Source organism: Hirsutella rhossiliensis (assembly GCF_020360975.1).
Source record: "Hirsutella rhossiliensis strain HR02 chromosome Unknown scaffold00011, whole genome shotgun sequence".
NCBI classification, from domain to species: domain Eukaryota; kingdom Fungi; phylum Ascomycota; class Sordariomycetes; order Hypocreales; family Ophiocordycipitaceae; genus Hirsutella; species Hirsutella rhossiliensis.
The window spans coordinates 549,220-564,057 of NW_025408677.1; the positions used below are offsets into that span (position 1 = coordinate 549,220).

Genomic DNA, 14,838 nt, shown 5'->3' on the forward strand with positions numbered 1-14,838 from the left:
GCTGTCCATTGGCTGCGCCTATCCGACCCGCAAACACGACCCGACGCACTCAGGTCAATGCCGTGACCCCGTCACGACCAGCGGTCACTAAAGCCGAGGTCACCGAAGACGATACTTCTTCTCATAGCGATGAAGATTCAGACTAGGGACACGCGGCGGCTGTGAGAGAATGGGATGTGAGCGGAAAAGCAAAAATGGACGGAGAACCGTTCATAGCAGACGTCAGGGTGAACGGCACAGACTTCGTGCCATCTCTTGTCGACTATGGCTGCCTCTGCTACGGCGCGGTTAGCAAGCGCACATTTCACTCTCTCCAGTTGCCACATATACGCGTTCAGCCGCGTATCTTGGAGAACGCAGCCGGAGACGGCAAGGAGGTCAAAATCGACAAGATCACGTATGTGTCGATCGACCTCGATGGACATCAGCAGCATCGTGTTTTCATGTACGTCATCGACGATCTGAACTGGGATATGATCCTGGGTAAACGATGGATGGAAGACCAGGATGTTCACATCCATGCGAAGGAAGGATATCTCGAGATCGGGTCCAATGGAGTTCAAGTACGAGACCGACGACGTTACCAGCCTCCCCAGCTAGATGTCTCTAATGTCATGGCCGCAACCTTTTTAGCAGAAGCACGCCGTGACAAACGCAAAGGCGGCATTGGAGTTCACTCGGTCACGATGGCGGATATTGACAAGGCCCTAAGACCGAAACCGAAGACTGACATAATGGAGAAGCTGCCACCACAGTACCACAAGTGGTCTCGAGCTTTCTCTCAGCAACTGGCCGACCAGCTGCCCCCTCATCGGCCAGGTGTGGACCTGAAGATCGAAGTGCTGAAAGACGAGCATGGCCGAGAGAAGCCCTCCCCTGGGGACCGCTTTACAGCATGTCCCGCGAGGAGCTATTGGTGCTACGAAAGACCCTCACAGAACTACTCGACAAGGGATTTATTAGAGTCAGCAGTTCGCCAGCCGCAGCACCAGTCCTTATGGTGAAGAAGCCCGGCGGAGGCATCCGCTTCTGCGTGGATTACAGAGGTTTGAATCACATAACGAAGAGGGACCGCTATCCCTTGCCTTTACTGAGCGAGACCTTGCGAACGATAGCCAAGGCAAGGTGGTTCACCAAGGTAGATGTTATAGCAGCGTTCCATAAGATCAGGGTCGCCCTGGCGACGAAGAAAAGACAGCCTTCAGAACGCGCTATGGATCCTTCGAATGGCTGGTAGTTCCATTCGGCCTGACAGGCGCACCAGCAGCCTTTCAGCGGTATATTAACAGCGTGCTCCAGGATTACCTCGATGATTTTGTGTCAGCGTATATCGACGATGTCCTGATCTTCTCCTCTGGAAGCCTGCAAGACCACCGCGACAAAGTCGGCAAGGTCCTCCAACGACTGATGGACGCTGGGCTGCAACTGGACATCAACAAGAGCGAATTCGAAGTCAAGGCTGTGAAATACCTTGGGTTCATCATCGAGGCGGAGTGTGGGATCCGAGTCGACCCAGAGAAGGTTGAGGCTGTGAAGGGATGGGCAACTCCGACGAATATTAAATCCGTGAGGAGTTTTATCGGATTCGCGAACTTCTACAGGGTGTTTATGCCAGAGTTCTCGGTGATAGCGGAGCGCTAACGCGGCTAACGAAGAAGGACGTGCCATTCCGTTGGGATGGATTGTGCGAAGAAGCCTTCGAGAAACTCAAGGACCTGTTGATCACGGCCCCGATCCTTGCACACTTCCATCCAGAAAGGAGACTATCGTGGAAGCGGACGCTTCAGGATTCGCGTCGGGAGGCGTGCTCCTGCAGAGAGATGATAAGGATGGACTGGTACGACCTGTCGCATACTTCTCGAAGAAACATTCGGCAGCCGAAGCGAACTACGCTATCCATGACAAGGAGCTACTCGCCATTCTCAGATGTTTGGAGCAGTGGGAACCAGAGCTACGGGCAGTAGAGCACTTCAAGATCCTAACGGACCACAAGAACCTGAGATACTTCTACTCGGAAAGGAGGTTGACAGAGAGACAAGTGCGGTGGTCGGAGTTCCTGTCCAAGTTCCAATTCAAGCTCGAATGGAGGCCAGGCCGCAAGGGTGGATTGCCTGACGCGCTCTCTCGACGGGACCAGGATATGCCGGCCAACTACTCCGATGAACGACTAAAGGGACGCATTATGAGGCTATTCCAAGATGATCACCTTAGAAGGATCCCAATATCGACATTGTCTACCAACACCGAGGGTGCCCAGGAAATCAACTTCGGAAAAGAGATTAGGATATTTGAAGATGAGGAGTTACAGCAGCTGTGGCACGCCGCACGCCAAGAAGACAAGCTCTATCAAGAACTCACGAAGCTGGTAGCAGATGGAGCGAAGAGTTTGCCAACAGGATTACAGAAGGAGAAGGTTGTCAGCATTTCAGAATGCTCGTTAGACAATAGGGGCCTGCTGTGCTTTAGAGAACGCGTCTGGATACCCGGTTCGGAGCCGCTACGTACGAGGATCATCCAGGAAACTCACGACTCTCATATCACCGGACATCCTGGAAGGGACCTCACGTACTCGACTCTGTCGAGACGCTTCTTCTGGCCGGGTGCCGCTAGCGATGTACGTCGGTTTGTGCGCAACTGCGAGGTTTGCGGACGAAACACCATCTGGAGGGATACAAAGAAAGGACTCCTAAAGCCGCTCCTATTCCGCAACGCATATGGAGCGAAATTACCATTGACTTTATTACTGACCTCCCACCGTCGGGGAAAGACGGCGCGACGAACTGCATGGTGGTCACGGACCGACTCACCAAAGGCGTCGAACTCGAAGGATTACACGATATTTCTTCAGAAGCGGTTGCAAGAAGACTCTTCGAACGACACTACCCTGTCCATGGCATCCCAACGGCTATTACCAGTGATCGGGGTCCCCAGTTTGTCAGTGGTATGTGGAAACACTTCTGTCAGCTGCTAGGGATCGAGCAGCGGTTGTCAACGGCGTACCATCCACAAACCGACGGTGCAACAGAACGAATGAACCAAGAGGTAGAGAGGATTCTTCGGATATGGACAAACTATCTGCAGGAGAACTGGTTGGACTTGCTTCCAGTCGCGATGGCGACAATTAACGAGCGGGAAGCAACCTCCACCGGACTGAGTCCGTTCTTCTTCATGCACGGCTACCACAATGAGCCAATCCAGTTAGTTGAGCATCGAAGCACGGAAGACACAACACAGGAAGAAGCTGCAGCGGAGAATTTTATTCAGAGACTACAGGATGCCACGGAGTTTGCGCAAGCAGCGATAGCTATGGCCCAGGAAATACAGCAAGCGCAAGCCAACAAGCACAGGACAGCCGCACCGAGATACAAGCCTGGGGATTGGGTATACCTCAACTTGAGAAATGTCAAAACATCGCGACCCTGCAAGAAGCTCGATTGGTTACATGCCAAATATCAAGTGCTCGCCGAAGTCAGCCCACATGCCTATAGGTTGGATGTGCCTGGACGTATCCATCCAGTCTTTCACGTCGATCTACTCCGGCCAGTACCCGGAGACCCATTGCCTTCGCAGAAAATCGATCAAGAGAGTGCCCCACCGGTGCTGGTGGACGGCCAAGAAATGTACCTCGTCGAAAGGATTCTGGATGAAAGAATGGAAGGTACGCATAAGAAGGTGCTCGTAAAATGGCATGATTACTCGCAGCCTACGTGGAGCCCCTTCCCACTATTCGACACACTGATGCATGGAAGCAATGGAAGAAACATAAAAGAGTGTCACCTTCTCAAGTCATCTTGACACAGATTGCCACGATCCCAAGGAAGAGGAAACGTTGGACGGGAGGAGGTAATGTAACGGGCAAGTTGCTTTAACGGCGGCTGCGCCGCCTAGCTTCTAGAACCTTCCATTGGCTCGAAGCTATAAAATGCCGTTATGCTCTTATGTAGTAGATTCTCTTTCTTTCTTTCTTTCTTTTCTATCTTGATAGTAAACAGCATAGGGACTAGTTAGTTGTATCAACTCACTAGAGGCCTTTCACATTATCTGTCAGCGCATATAAATACATCACCAGCACGGACAACCCTGATTTGACAGATTTCCGCCAGGCGGGCGGCAAACTACTCCACTGGCACGGGACGGCCGACCAGCAGATTTTTAGCCCAGGCTCAGAGGCTTACTATATGCGCGTTGAAGCTAGATATCCTGCCGTGCGAGATTTCTATCGCTATTTTGAAGCCCCGGGAGTCGGCCACTGTGGCGGCGGTAACGGCTTGGTTCCTGATGATCCCCTTTCCGTCCTCGTCAACTGGGTGGAACATGGCATTGCCCCCGATATCATGCCTGCGGCCACAGTAGATGGTAGGCAACGTCGCAACCTGTGTCCCTATCCACTAGTGCCAGTGTATCAAGGCGGTGACTATACTAAGGCTTCGTCTTTTACGTGCCGCGAGTCTTATGGATAGGAAGCTTCCTGTGTCATCGGTGGCTAGGATGGGGCGGCTGATATACTGGCGCCCGGGGCGGGGTCCAATAGGTGCACGGGTACCACCGCAAGCACACCGCGTCGCACAGAGACCAGCTGTCAGACAATTGGCTCCACAGGGATCACAGTTGGCATCGTTTTAATTGATGAGGATTACTTGAAGAGCTAGCTGTAGAAAGGAGAGTTCTGCTTTGTGATGCAGAAACCTTGGAAACGAGGCCGCTGGCGATGCCTGACTGTCTGTGTTTGAGCTTTGACCTCAACGGGTCCAGCACAACGCATCCAGGTGCTCGACCTTAAGCTTAATACGTGGGTTATAGCTTCGGACTTCCGCGAGCAACTACTCTGATCGCAGATGGTATGCGACATGAGGCTGGTGTCGCGTATAACCCACATATTAACCTTAAGACCGAGCACCTGGATGCCAGACATCCCAGTAGTAGTAGTAGTAGTAGTATTGATTACCGTCTGGGACATCCCTATAAGGGCAAAAGACGTGCTAGGCTAGGTATAGTACAAGATGAGGGTGCTCGCCGGAAACCCGTCGCGCCTTCCTTACTTCTACTCCCCTATCTAGCAATTCTTGGACTCTGTGGCCGCTCGGATTCTCAGGTCCCTTCCCCCGTCAGCGGGTTCCGGGCACGGCGGTAAAGCCGTAATATTAGTCAGTCTTCGGTCAGAGCCGGGTGACTGAGAAAGCCCACGCAGTCAGCTGGGCCGTAGGCCCACGGGAGCCTACGGGCAGAAAACATAGAAAGAGAGAATTGTACATATTAGGTTGGGGTTGCCTCGAGCTAGTGGCGGTGGCAAATCCGATCAAAGAATCCTGCCTCCGTTACTAGCCCGAGGAACCGGTCAAATCCCTTCCTAGTGCCTGGTTGATAGCCTTGCCCGCCGTGGGGCTAGCCTTAGGCGGTGTCGAGTACCTACCTTCCGGCAGTAGAAGGGTGTGTCGGTGATTTTCTCCTCCCGCAGGAGCATTCGATCCGGGCCTCTTCGTGGTTAAACCTCTCGTGGTAGTCGGCGAAGTCCCCGTGCCCGCTCCTCGCAGCGAGCAGGTGATGGAGGTGCTGTCGTTTGGTGTGCAGCTCGGGGGCACCCGAGCGAGGCCTTGAGCCCTAGGCTCTTGTAGCTGCTCAGGGCCCCGCGGCCCACCAGTCCTGGAAGTCGCGCCTGGCCGCAGCCTTGGCCTGTCTCTTGATGTTCGCGTACGTCGGCGGCCTGTCCGGGCCGAGGCCCGGCAGCCCTCCTTTGCTAGCTGGTCGGCCCGCTCGTTGCCGGCGATCCCCGTATGGCCGGGGCACCAGCGCGTCCTGACGTCTCCGTGCCGAGCCGCGGCCTCAGCGAACTTCTCCGCCGCCGCTTGCGACGAGATCGATGGGCTGCCTCGTATGGCTCTTATAGCCGCAGAGTTATCAAGGCAGACGACTATCCGGCACTGCTGGTCCGGGGTCCTGGGGGACCACGTGAGTGCCGCTCGAAGCCCCTCGAGGGCGCCTTCCACCTCTGCGTCGTAGACCTCAGCGAGTAGGACCCGACCGCTGCCGTAGGTCACTTCGCTGGGGCCTAGCCACACTGAGTACCCATACCCGCAGGCGCCGTCTTCGCTCTGCGAGCCGTCAGTGTAGACGATGAGGGTATCTTCAGGGCATACCCGGAGCCACGAGTTGAAGTCTCTCGCCGCCTGCGTTTTGTCTACGCCCCCTGTCGGGTCGGGCTGAGGGGGTGCTGGGGGGAGAAGTCGGGGCCTCGGAGCATGGGCCGTCATTTGGTGAAGACGCAGGAGTCTCGAGGCGTGCTGCTTCTGGGCCGCGCGAGGGGCCCGCATACCGTGCCTCTTCATTAGCTCCCGGCCAGGCGTTGGGAGGATGCTCATACGGGGTGTCAAGGGGTGCCGCTCATCTAGGGAGCGTAGACGGACCGCGGCGCGTCTCTGAGCGTCTGCGAGGAGCAGCGTGGCAGGGGGGATCCCGGTCTCTCGGTGGAGGGCCACAATGGGCATGGTACACCAGACGGGCGCGATGGCGCGCATCGCGACGTTTAAGGTCAGCTGGATCCTATTCTTCAGGTAGGTGATCCGCGACGGAACTAAGCGGGCAGTCCCCCACACAGGCCGAAGCGCCCCCGGGTACCATACATGGGCGCCGTATAAAGGATCGGGAGGACGCAGGCCGTGACCGCATGCCGTGTCGACCGGGAGGATTCCGCGCCGGGTGTTTGAGAGGTTCTGGAGGAACCCTGCGGCCGTCATCGCCTTCGCGGCCCACTTCTCCACATGCGTGCGGAATGAGAGCTTTCTGTCGTACCAGACGCCGAGCCAGCGCAGGTCCTGCTGTGGCTCCTTTCTACGGACCCGTGCCAGACCGACGGCAGGTCCCCTTTGTATCTCGGTCTCGTGAAGTGGATGACTTCTGTCTTGCCCGGGTCGAACACTACGCCATTATCGGCTCCCCACTGGATGAGCTCACCCGCGGCGCGCGCCCGGGCGGCCGTCTCCTGTAGGGACCGGCCCCGGATCAGGTGGCCACGTCATCTGCGTAGCCGAAGCGCGAGTTCGGTTCCCCTGTCGAGTAGATGGGCACTGTATAGAGGAGGAAGAGAATCGGGAGGCCGGGGAGCCCTGTGGCAGCCCGCACGTCAGGGGGGTTGTCGGCGTCGTTATATCCTCGAGCCGTATTCTGGCCGATCTCTGCTCCATAAAGCAGCCTGCCCACCGGACCAGGTTTGTTGGCCAGCCCTGTTCCCGTAGGCGTAGGAGGAGCCGGTTCCGCAGAACCGTGTCAAAGGCGCCCTGTATATCCATCGTGATTAGCGTGGCGACTTTCCCCTCGGTGAGGGCCGTCTCCGCGTCGTGGAGCAATGCTAGCGCTAGGTCGAGCGCTGAACGTTTGGGCAGGGCACCCGCATGCTGGCTGTGGATGACTCGTTGTGTGATCGCAGCCCAGGCTAGGCGCCGGGCTATTAGGCGTTCGAGTCCCTTGCCGAGGCAAGCTAGGAGAGAAATCGGCCTCCAGCCTCTCGGAATAGACAGGTCCCTCTTGCCAGGCTTAGGGATCATTACGACCTCTGCTGCGCGGAAACAGGCGGGGTGGTAGCCCAGGTGTAGGCAGCCTTCATATAGTCCCCTCACCGCCTCGCCGATGTGGTTCCAGACGCGACGCAGCATTCGGACCGTGATGCCGTCGATCCCCGGGGAGGTGTTGCCCGTAGAGGTGCAGGCGCATGCCGCATCCGCGAGCGTGACGCTGCAGTCGAGAGTCCTCCTGGGGCCAGCACCTCTGGGGCCCAGGGGTCCGGGATGTCGTCCGCGGCCCCGCGCCTTTCTAGGATCTCGACTCGGAGCGCGTTTGCCTTTTCCGTCTGGGTCTCGAAGACCTGGTCGCCTACCTGTATAGGCGGGGCCCGGAACGGGCTCGGTTTCCTCGACCACCGCATGATCTTATAGATATCCTGGTTGCTCTCGGCGCCTTCTAGAACAGTCTGCCAGAAATGTCTCTTACCCCGCCGTACCGCCCGGCGCAGCTCCCGCCGGGCAGTCTGGACCTCTCTGCCGTGCCCTGTGGGGTAGATCCGCCGCATAGCTCTTAGTTCGGCCGCTGCACCGCGCACTGATCGTTCCACCATGGGGTGCCTCTCGCGTTCTTCCTGGGCCGTCGGCCCGCTGCGTCGGCCGCCTCTTGGAGTAGGCGAGACAGCGCCTCGGCCAGCCTCTCAGGCCTCTGGGCTCAACGGCCAGCCGGGGTAGTTCTGTGGCCCCAGCCCGCACAAGTTCCTCGAATCGCTTCATTTCTTCCTCGGAGCTTACCCTTGGTCTAGCTATCGTCCTTGGGGGAATCCGCCGGGGAGCGTAATGCTGATCGTGTAATGGTCCGAGCCGGTATGAAGGTGCTCTTCGATAAGCGCGTCAGCAGAGGGATATTGGCAAAGGCTAGATCAATGGTATTTCCGCGGGCGTGTGTGGCCTCGCCTGGCGTGGTGAGCAGTCCGAGCCCCTTGTCGGCCGCCCACTGGGCGATGTCCTTTCCGTTCCTCGCACTCCGGGCTCCAGGCTGCCAGGAGAAATGACAGGCGTTGAAGTCGCCCGCGATGAGGCATCTCTCGGGGACGTCCTGCTGGTGGAGGAGGTAGTCGAGTGGCTCGGGTGTCTTCGCGTGTCGATAGAAGTTGATAATAAGGGTGCTGTTTACCCGGAGCCACAGGATATCACGCGTAGGGGCGGGGCAGAGTTGCTCTGCCCGTATATCTGGGTGGTTCCGGACATACGAGATCACTCTCGGGGCCTGATCCGGTTCCCAGGCGCGTTCTGGGGCGAATGCGTGGAAGGAGCGGTGCGTCTGGGTCCTGCAGGCTCCGCCTTCTTTTCTATCCAAACGTTCGGTTCCTGGATGAGCACGACGTCGTAGTCTTCTGCTTCCGCTAGTCGTAGGGCTATGCTATGATAGGCCCCTATTTTGGCCACGTTGGCCTGGAGAACTCGGATCGTCCTCCTGTCGCGAGTTGTTAGTGTTAGGGGCCTATTGTTCATAGGGGTCCAGGGATACGTTTCGTCGGCGCCTCTTCATAGGAGACTCGGATCTGTCTTCCTGTGGTGGAGGGAGCGTTGTGGAGTCTGGCGCCTGCGCGCTGGTGGGGGACAGCCGCTGGGGTCGACATTGCTGCTGCTGTTGCTGCTGCTGTTGCTGCTGCTGGTCTTGTTGCTTGCCTAGGCGGGCCTCGGCAGCTCTCATGCAGGGCGACGGGGTCGGTCCTTGGAGGGTTGGGGAGGCGGTCGCCGTGGCCCGTTCGAGCTCCATATTGGCTTGCCGGTATAGCTGAGAGCCGATCTTCCTTACGGCGTACTTCTCGATCTTGGAGAGCCGCACGAGTTGGCCGTGAGCGCCTGGGTCTGGCAGGGCACTCCTTATGGTCTGCCGGGAAGGGCCGGAACAGTTCGCGCACCTCTCCGGCTGCTTGCAGTCGTTATCGCGATGGTCTTTCCCGCCGCATCGTCGGCAGGCTTGTTTTCGGTCGCAGGCGTAGCGGGAGTGATAATCCCAACAGGTGTCGCACTGCGCGGGCCGGGCGGTCTTGGCGATCAGTCGGGCTAGTCGGCTGGTGCCGAAGAGCCGCCATCTCCTCTGTATCGCCGCCTGAAAGGACACAATCATTGTCACAGTGGGCTGGTCGGAGCTTTCGGGTATCTCTTAGCAATGTGCACATCAATTGGTTCGGCACCTGTCTGGAGCTTGATCTCTTCTTTGATAGCTTGGTCATAGTCCACGGCGGCCCCCCAGATATCCGTGAGCTGCCTGGGGCAGTCGGCCACAGCGTACGTGTGCCACTTCTGGAAGCCTTCAACCGCCACGGCCCCGAGGCGGGCCGCCCAGTCGTCCTGCCGTTCCACAAGCAGGTCCCTCGCCTCCCGGTCTGAGGCCCGTATAGCCCATCCAGTCTTAACCCGGGCGATCTGTGGCATGCGTTCTGTCCCTAGGTTGAGAGTCTTAGCTACGTGAGCTCTGATGGCATGCCCCTGATAGCCCCATGCTGGGGACTTGTCGTCGAGCCGCACGAAGACACGCAGGTCATCTTTAGGCGGCTGGACCGGAGGCGCCTTCCGGGGCTTCGGGCCGAGGCGTGCCGGCAGGGGAGCCCTTGTCTGTGCCATCCCCTTCTGGGCCATAGCGGCGTAGGTCGGTGCGGTCCCGTCTCTGCCGTGGCGGTTGTTGACATTCTGACCGGCGCGTGTGGGCGCGCCGTTGAGCGCGTCGTCCCAGTAGCTAATGAAGCCGCGCGAGAATTCCTTCGCGAAGCTGAGCGCGTGGCCCGAGTTGAACTGGGCAGCCGTCTTGTCGAAGGCGGTGCAGAATGCGCGGAAGACGGCCAGCTTTGCCTGTTGTGCTTCCATCTGGTTGGCGATAAGTCTCTCTGCCGCGTGGGCAACCGTTACTGCTGGGCCTTGAGCCTCGGGCAGGTCGTCCGGCTCGTCGGTCTCGGTTTCGTCTGCTGCGTCTCCCATTACAGCATCTAGCTGGTCGGTGTCGGTGTGGGCATTGTCGCTGTTCGTGGAGCCGAATGGAGAGTCGTCGGGTTGCTGTGCGCGTCGTGGCAACAGTAATTCGGCAAGACCCGCGCGTGGGGCCTGCCGGAGGAGCGCTTCTCTAGCTCCTGGGGCGTTCGTGGGAGTCATCGGCTCTTGTTCCTGGGGCGGCAGTCGCGCCTGGTCCGCGGGGTTGGGTGCCATCGCCGCCCTCAGCTTGCGCTCTGGAGGTAGTAGTAGTAGTAGTATTGATTACCGTCTGGGACATCCCTATGCCAGACATCCCAGTACTCGTCCCACAGACCCACGTAAAGTGGGTCCTCACCACCTGTCTGTGTCAACCACCTGGCTGTGTCACTTCACCGCTTCAAGCCTCTATCTTGACCTCAACAACGGCACATTATGAAGAATAAAGAGCTTACGCTTGAAAGGCGCGTAGCCGAGACTATTAAAGCCATTGAGGCAAATCCCAATATGTCCCTTCGCGCTGCGGCTAAGGAATTTGGGGTTCCACGCGATCGACTCCGCTTGCGATTTCACGGCATCCAACCTCGCAGCGGCCATAAACCAACGCATACGAGGCTATCGCCAGCTCAAGAGGACTCAATCGATCTGTATATCGATCGTCTTGAGCGTATAGGACTTGCGGTGCGGAAGGACTTATTACGCGATGCAGCAAATCGGGTTCTAAGCTCCACGGTCGGCCCTGATGGTACCCGCAACGAACCCTTCGACTCCCAATGCTTTGTTGGCAAAACTGGATATCCCGTTTTATTAAACGCAAGGGATATCATATTATGAACAAAGGCACTCGATAACCAACGCAAGCTTGCCGAATCAGTCCCGCACGTTACCGAGTACTTCAAGAAGCTCCACGAGACGATTGCCTCGTACGGGATTAACCCGGCTGATATCTGGAATATGGACGAGACGGGCTTCCGTATTGGTATTGGCAGGGACCAAGTTGTCGTCACGAAATCAAGGCGATCGCAATACTTTGGTATTGAGGAAAACAGGGAGTCGGCAACAGCCGTTGAAGCGATTTCTGCCGATGGTCGATACATCCCTGCGTTTTTGATCCTATCCGGCAAGGTCCACCTCGAACAGTGGTACGGCATCAAGGAGCTAGATGGCGATACCCTTATTGGTGTTACGGAAACGGGATTTACGAACGATCAGCTCAATCTAGCGTGGATTCAACATTTCGATAAGCATGCAAAGAGCAAAGGTGCTTGGAGGCTATTGCTCCTTGACGGCCACGGCTCCCACCATACCCTTGACCTTATCGAGTACGCTGAAGCCCATAATATTGTGCTCTTTGCATTGCCTCCGCATCTTACGCATCTCCTTCAACCGCTTGACGTCGTGGTATTTCAGCCGTATAAACATTACCACAGTCGGGCAGTCGATTTTGCTATTCGCAGTGGTGCGAGTAAAATCACCAAGCTGGAGTTCCTCGCTATGATCCAATCAATCCGCGTCAAAGCCTTCAAGGAGTCTACAATCCTCTCGGCATTCAAAAACAGGAATCCACCCATTCAATCCAAAGCCAATCCTCGAGAGACTCAAAGAGAGGGCGGGACCAGACGCCGCCGACAGAGCTACCTGCAGAGCCGTATTCATCCCCTTTGGTACCCCCATACCGTACGGAAGTTTGAATCAGTTGGCCAACGTCTCCTTGAGTTTGACCCAATTGATGATATTGAGAAGGAGGTCTTCGTACATAACCTTCAACGCTACGTTAAAGGTGCAATCTCCCAAGGCCACGAGTTAAAGCAAACGATGGTCGATCTGTACAATACCAAGCTTGCCGAGCAGCAACGCCAAGGCCGGAAGAAATACAAGAACCGCCACCTTCAAAGCGGTGGAGTACTGACTGTAGACGAAGGGAGGGCTATTGCGAAGTCAAAGGAAGATATTCGCATTGCAAAAGCAGAAAAGTTGGTACTGGCGAAGCAAAAGAGGGAGAAAAGGGCGATTGAGCTCAAGGAGCGACGGACAGCCCGGGCGGCTAAGAAAGTCGAAAAAGAAGCCCAACGATCAGCTTTATAAGCTACAAAGGTCAAAAATAGGTAGACTATTGCGGCCAGTATTCAATTATCCGTATGCATCAATTTTTAACTTTTTTTGCCGTTTTATTATTAAATTAAGTTGGCGTTGAAGCCGTAAAGTGACACAGCCAGGTGGTTGACACAGACAGGTGGTGAGGACCCACTTTACGTGGGTCTGTGGGACGAGTAGTGGATTTCCCTTTAGACTGAAAATTGGCACTTATGCCCGTTCAGGCTGTAGTCGAGGCGCGATGGCTTTTAACCCATGCTTAGCGCGATAATCCCTGCAATCTGTCTGTCCGAACCTGTCTGTCCGGAGCCATCCCGTTGACACAGACAGGTGGTGAGGACCCACTTTACGTAGGTCTGTGGGACGAGTATAGGCTGCCGTACTCAACTCTCCCCTGTAAAAATTCTTCTCTTCTGCGGGCTGTTAGCAGCCTGTTAGTGATGAAGAAATTTTTCAGGCCACCCGACCATGCTTCTGCCTCTCTAGCCCTAACGGGGCTCTAGCAGGCACCAAAGGCAGACTTTGGAGAGTTCGTCTCCTCTTGGGAAGCTGGTCTCGAATAACGGCACGCCTCGCGCTGCCTCGCCTTCTGCCGCCTCGCGGCATCGCCTTCTTCTGCCGCCTTTACTGGCTGGCCTCGACTTCTGCCGCCTCGCGGCCCTGACTTCTGCTGCCACCTCGCGGCCCCGACCTCTTCTGCCGCCCCGCGGCCCGACTTCTTCTCGCCCTCCCTGGCACGCCTCGCGCTGCCTTGCACCCTCTGCCGCCTTTACTGGCTGGCCTCGCCTTCTGCCGCCTTGCGGCCCTGACTCCTTCTGCCGTCTCGCGGCCCCGAACTTTGCCGCCTTGCGGCCACGACTTCCTCTGGACTGGTGGGCCGCGGGGCCCCGAGGAGCTACAAGAGCCTAGAGCTCAAGGCCTCACCCGGGTGTCCCCCCGGAGCTGCACACCAATCGACAACATCTTCACCACCTGCTTGCTACGAAGAGCAGGCACGGGGACTTCGCCGACTGTCATGACCACGAAGCGGTCCCGGATCGAACGCTCCTGCAGGAGAAGACAATCGCCATCGGGGCGAACCCCGACTAACATTGCTACACTCTCTGCTTCCCTTTTCCCTTCTTTTTCTTTCTGCCCCGTAGGCCCTCCTCGAGGGGGCTTGCGGCCGGCCCATGACTTCGTGGGCTTTCTCAGTCACCCGGCCTCGGCCAAAGACTGACTACTATTACGGCTTCACTGCCGTGCCTGGAACCCGCTGACGGGGAAGGGCCCTGAATTTCCGACCGGCCTCAGAGCCTCAGAATTGCTAGATGGAGTGGTTAGGTGCTACACACGGTCCTTAGTCCAGGTACTCGGGATATTCTATGTATCTAGTCTTCTCTAGCCTAGCACGTCTTTTGCCCTTATAGGGATGTCCCAGACGGTAATCAATACTACTACTACTACTGATGGTAGGCACCTATGTGCCTACAGATACGCATGCGCACAAGCTGTAGGCTGAGTCACAGTCACGACAGGTAGGGTAACCGGTGATGACTTCAATTGTAACTAACTAGGGAAGAGGAAGCTATTCACAAGAAACGGAATGTGCACCTGGTAATGGGGCATGCAGCCGGGGCTGCGTGCCCTGATCGCGGGGTAGGGTGTCACGTGGGAGTCGTGCATGAACCGTGATGGTATCCCGATTGCACGGGTTACTCAGCAGGTTAGTATTCCAACAACTACTACTATAGGCTGCCGTACTACCCGTGCCACGCCCCACTTATTTCGCGTTCGTTCCTCACCAGCTCCATGGGGCTTTAGGTGCGATGGAACCATGTACAGTAGGTACGTAGCTTAGCGTAGTGGCTCTATGGGGGAACCCTCCGGGCGCAATACAAAAAAAAAAAAACCCTGGTGCTGGACACCACAGTAGCCAGTACACCGCAATAGCCAGAATTTTCACCGTCTAACTTCAATCACCTACACTTCAACCAGATCACAATCCTTTGACTTGCAGAGATGGAAGCACGTATCCAAGAAGCTCTTCGATATATTGAACATTTTTCTGGTGCGAAGGTGGCCACGGTTGCTCGGGAATTCGGCGTACCACGCAATCGATTGCGATACCGCCTTGAAGGCCGTCCTCCCAAAACAGGCAGACCAGCCACGAATTTGAAGCTATCGCGACCAGAAGATGCGGCTTTGTGTCGTTACATCGATCGCCTTGACAATATCAACCTTGCGGTACGCCCAGAGTTCGTCACCGATGCGGCAAATCACATCTTGCATCAGCGATCTG

The 14,838-nt window shown here is 56.7% G+C and overlaps 3 protein-coding genes across 3 annotated transcripts; 1 reads left to right on the forward strand and 2 right to left on the reverse strand.

The window, feature by feature from the left end:
* Nucleotides 1-194: 194 nt before the first annotated feature.
* HRG_08885 (reverse transcriptase (RNA-dependent DNA polymerase) domain-containing protein) lies at nt 195-2,735 on the forward strand (the record flags this gene model as incomplete). Its single annotated transcript, XM_044867356.1, has 8 exons — nt 195-819; nt 870-1,000; nt 1,067-1,120; nt 1,171-1,566; nt 1,659-1,794; nt 1,878-2,413; nt 2,495-2,622; nt 2,693-2,735. The coding sequence occupies 8 exons, from the start codon at nt 195-197 to the stop codon at nt 2,733-2,735; spliced, it is 2,049 nt and encodes a 682-aa protein (XP_044717377.1).
* A 5,557-nt stretch (nt 2,736-8,292) lies between these two features.
* HRG_08886 (endonuclease-reverse transcriptase domain-containing protein) lies at nt 8,293-9,273 on the reverse strand (the record flags this gene model as incomplete). The annotated part of the gene is made up of 2 exons (XM_044867357.1): nt 8,293-8,913; nt 9,022-9,273. 2 exons carry the CDS (start codon nt 9,271-9,273, stop codon nt 8,293-8,295), a joined length of 873 nt encoding a protein of 290 aa, XP_044717378.1.
* A 356-nt stretch (nt 9,274-9,629) lies between these two features.
* Nucleotides 9,630-10,700, reverse strand: HRG_08887 (Ribonuclease H-like protein; the record flags this gene model as incomplete). Its single annotated transcript, XM_044867358.1, has 2 exons — nt 9,630-10,515; nt 10,603-10,700. The coding sequence occupies 2 exons, from the start codon at nt 10,698-10,700 to the stop codon at nt 9,630-9,632; spliced, it is 984 nt and encodes a 327-aa protein (XP_044717379.1).
* Between the last annotated feature and the right edge of the window lie 4,138 nt (nt 10,701-14,838).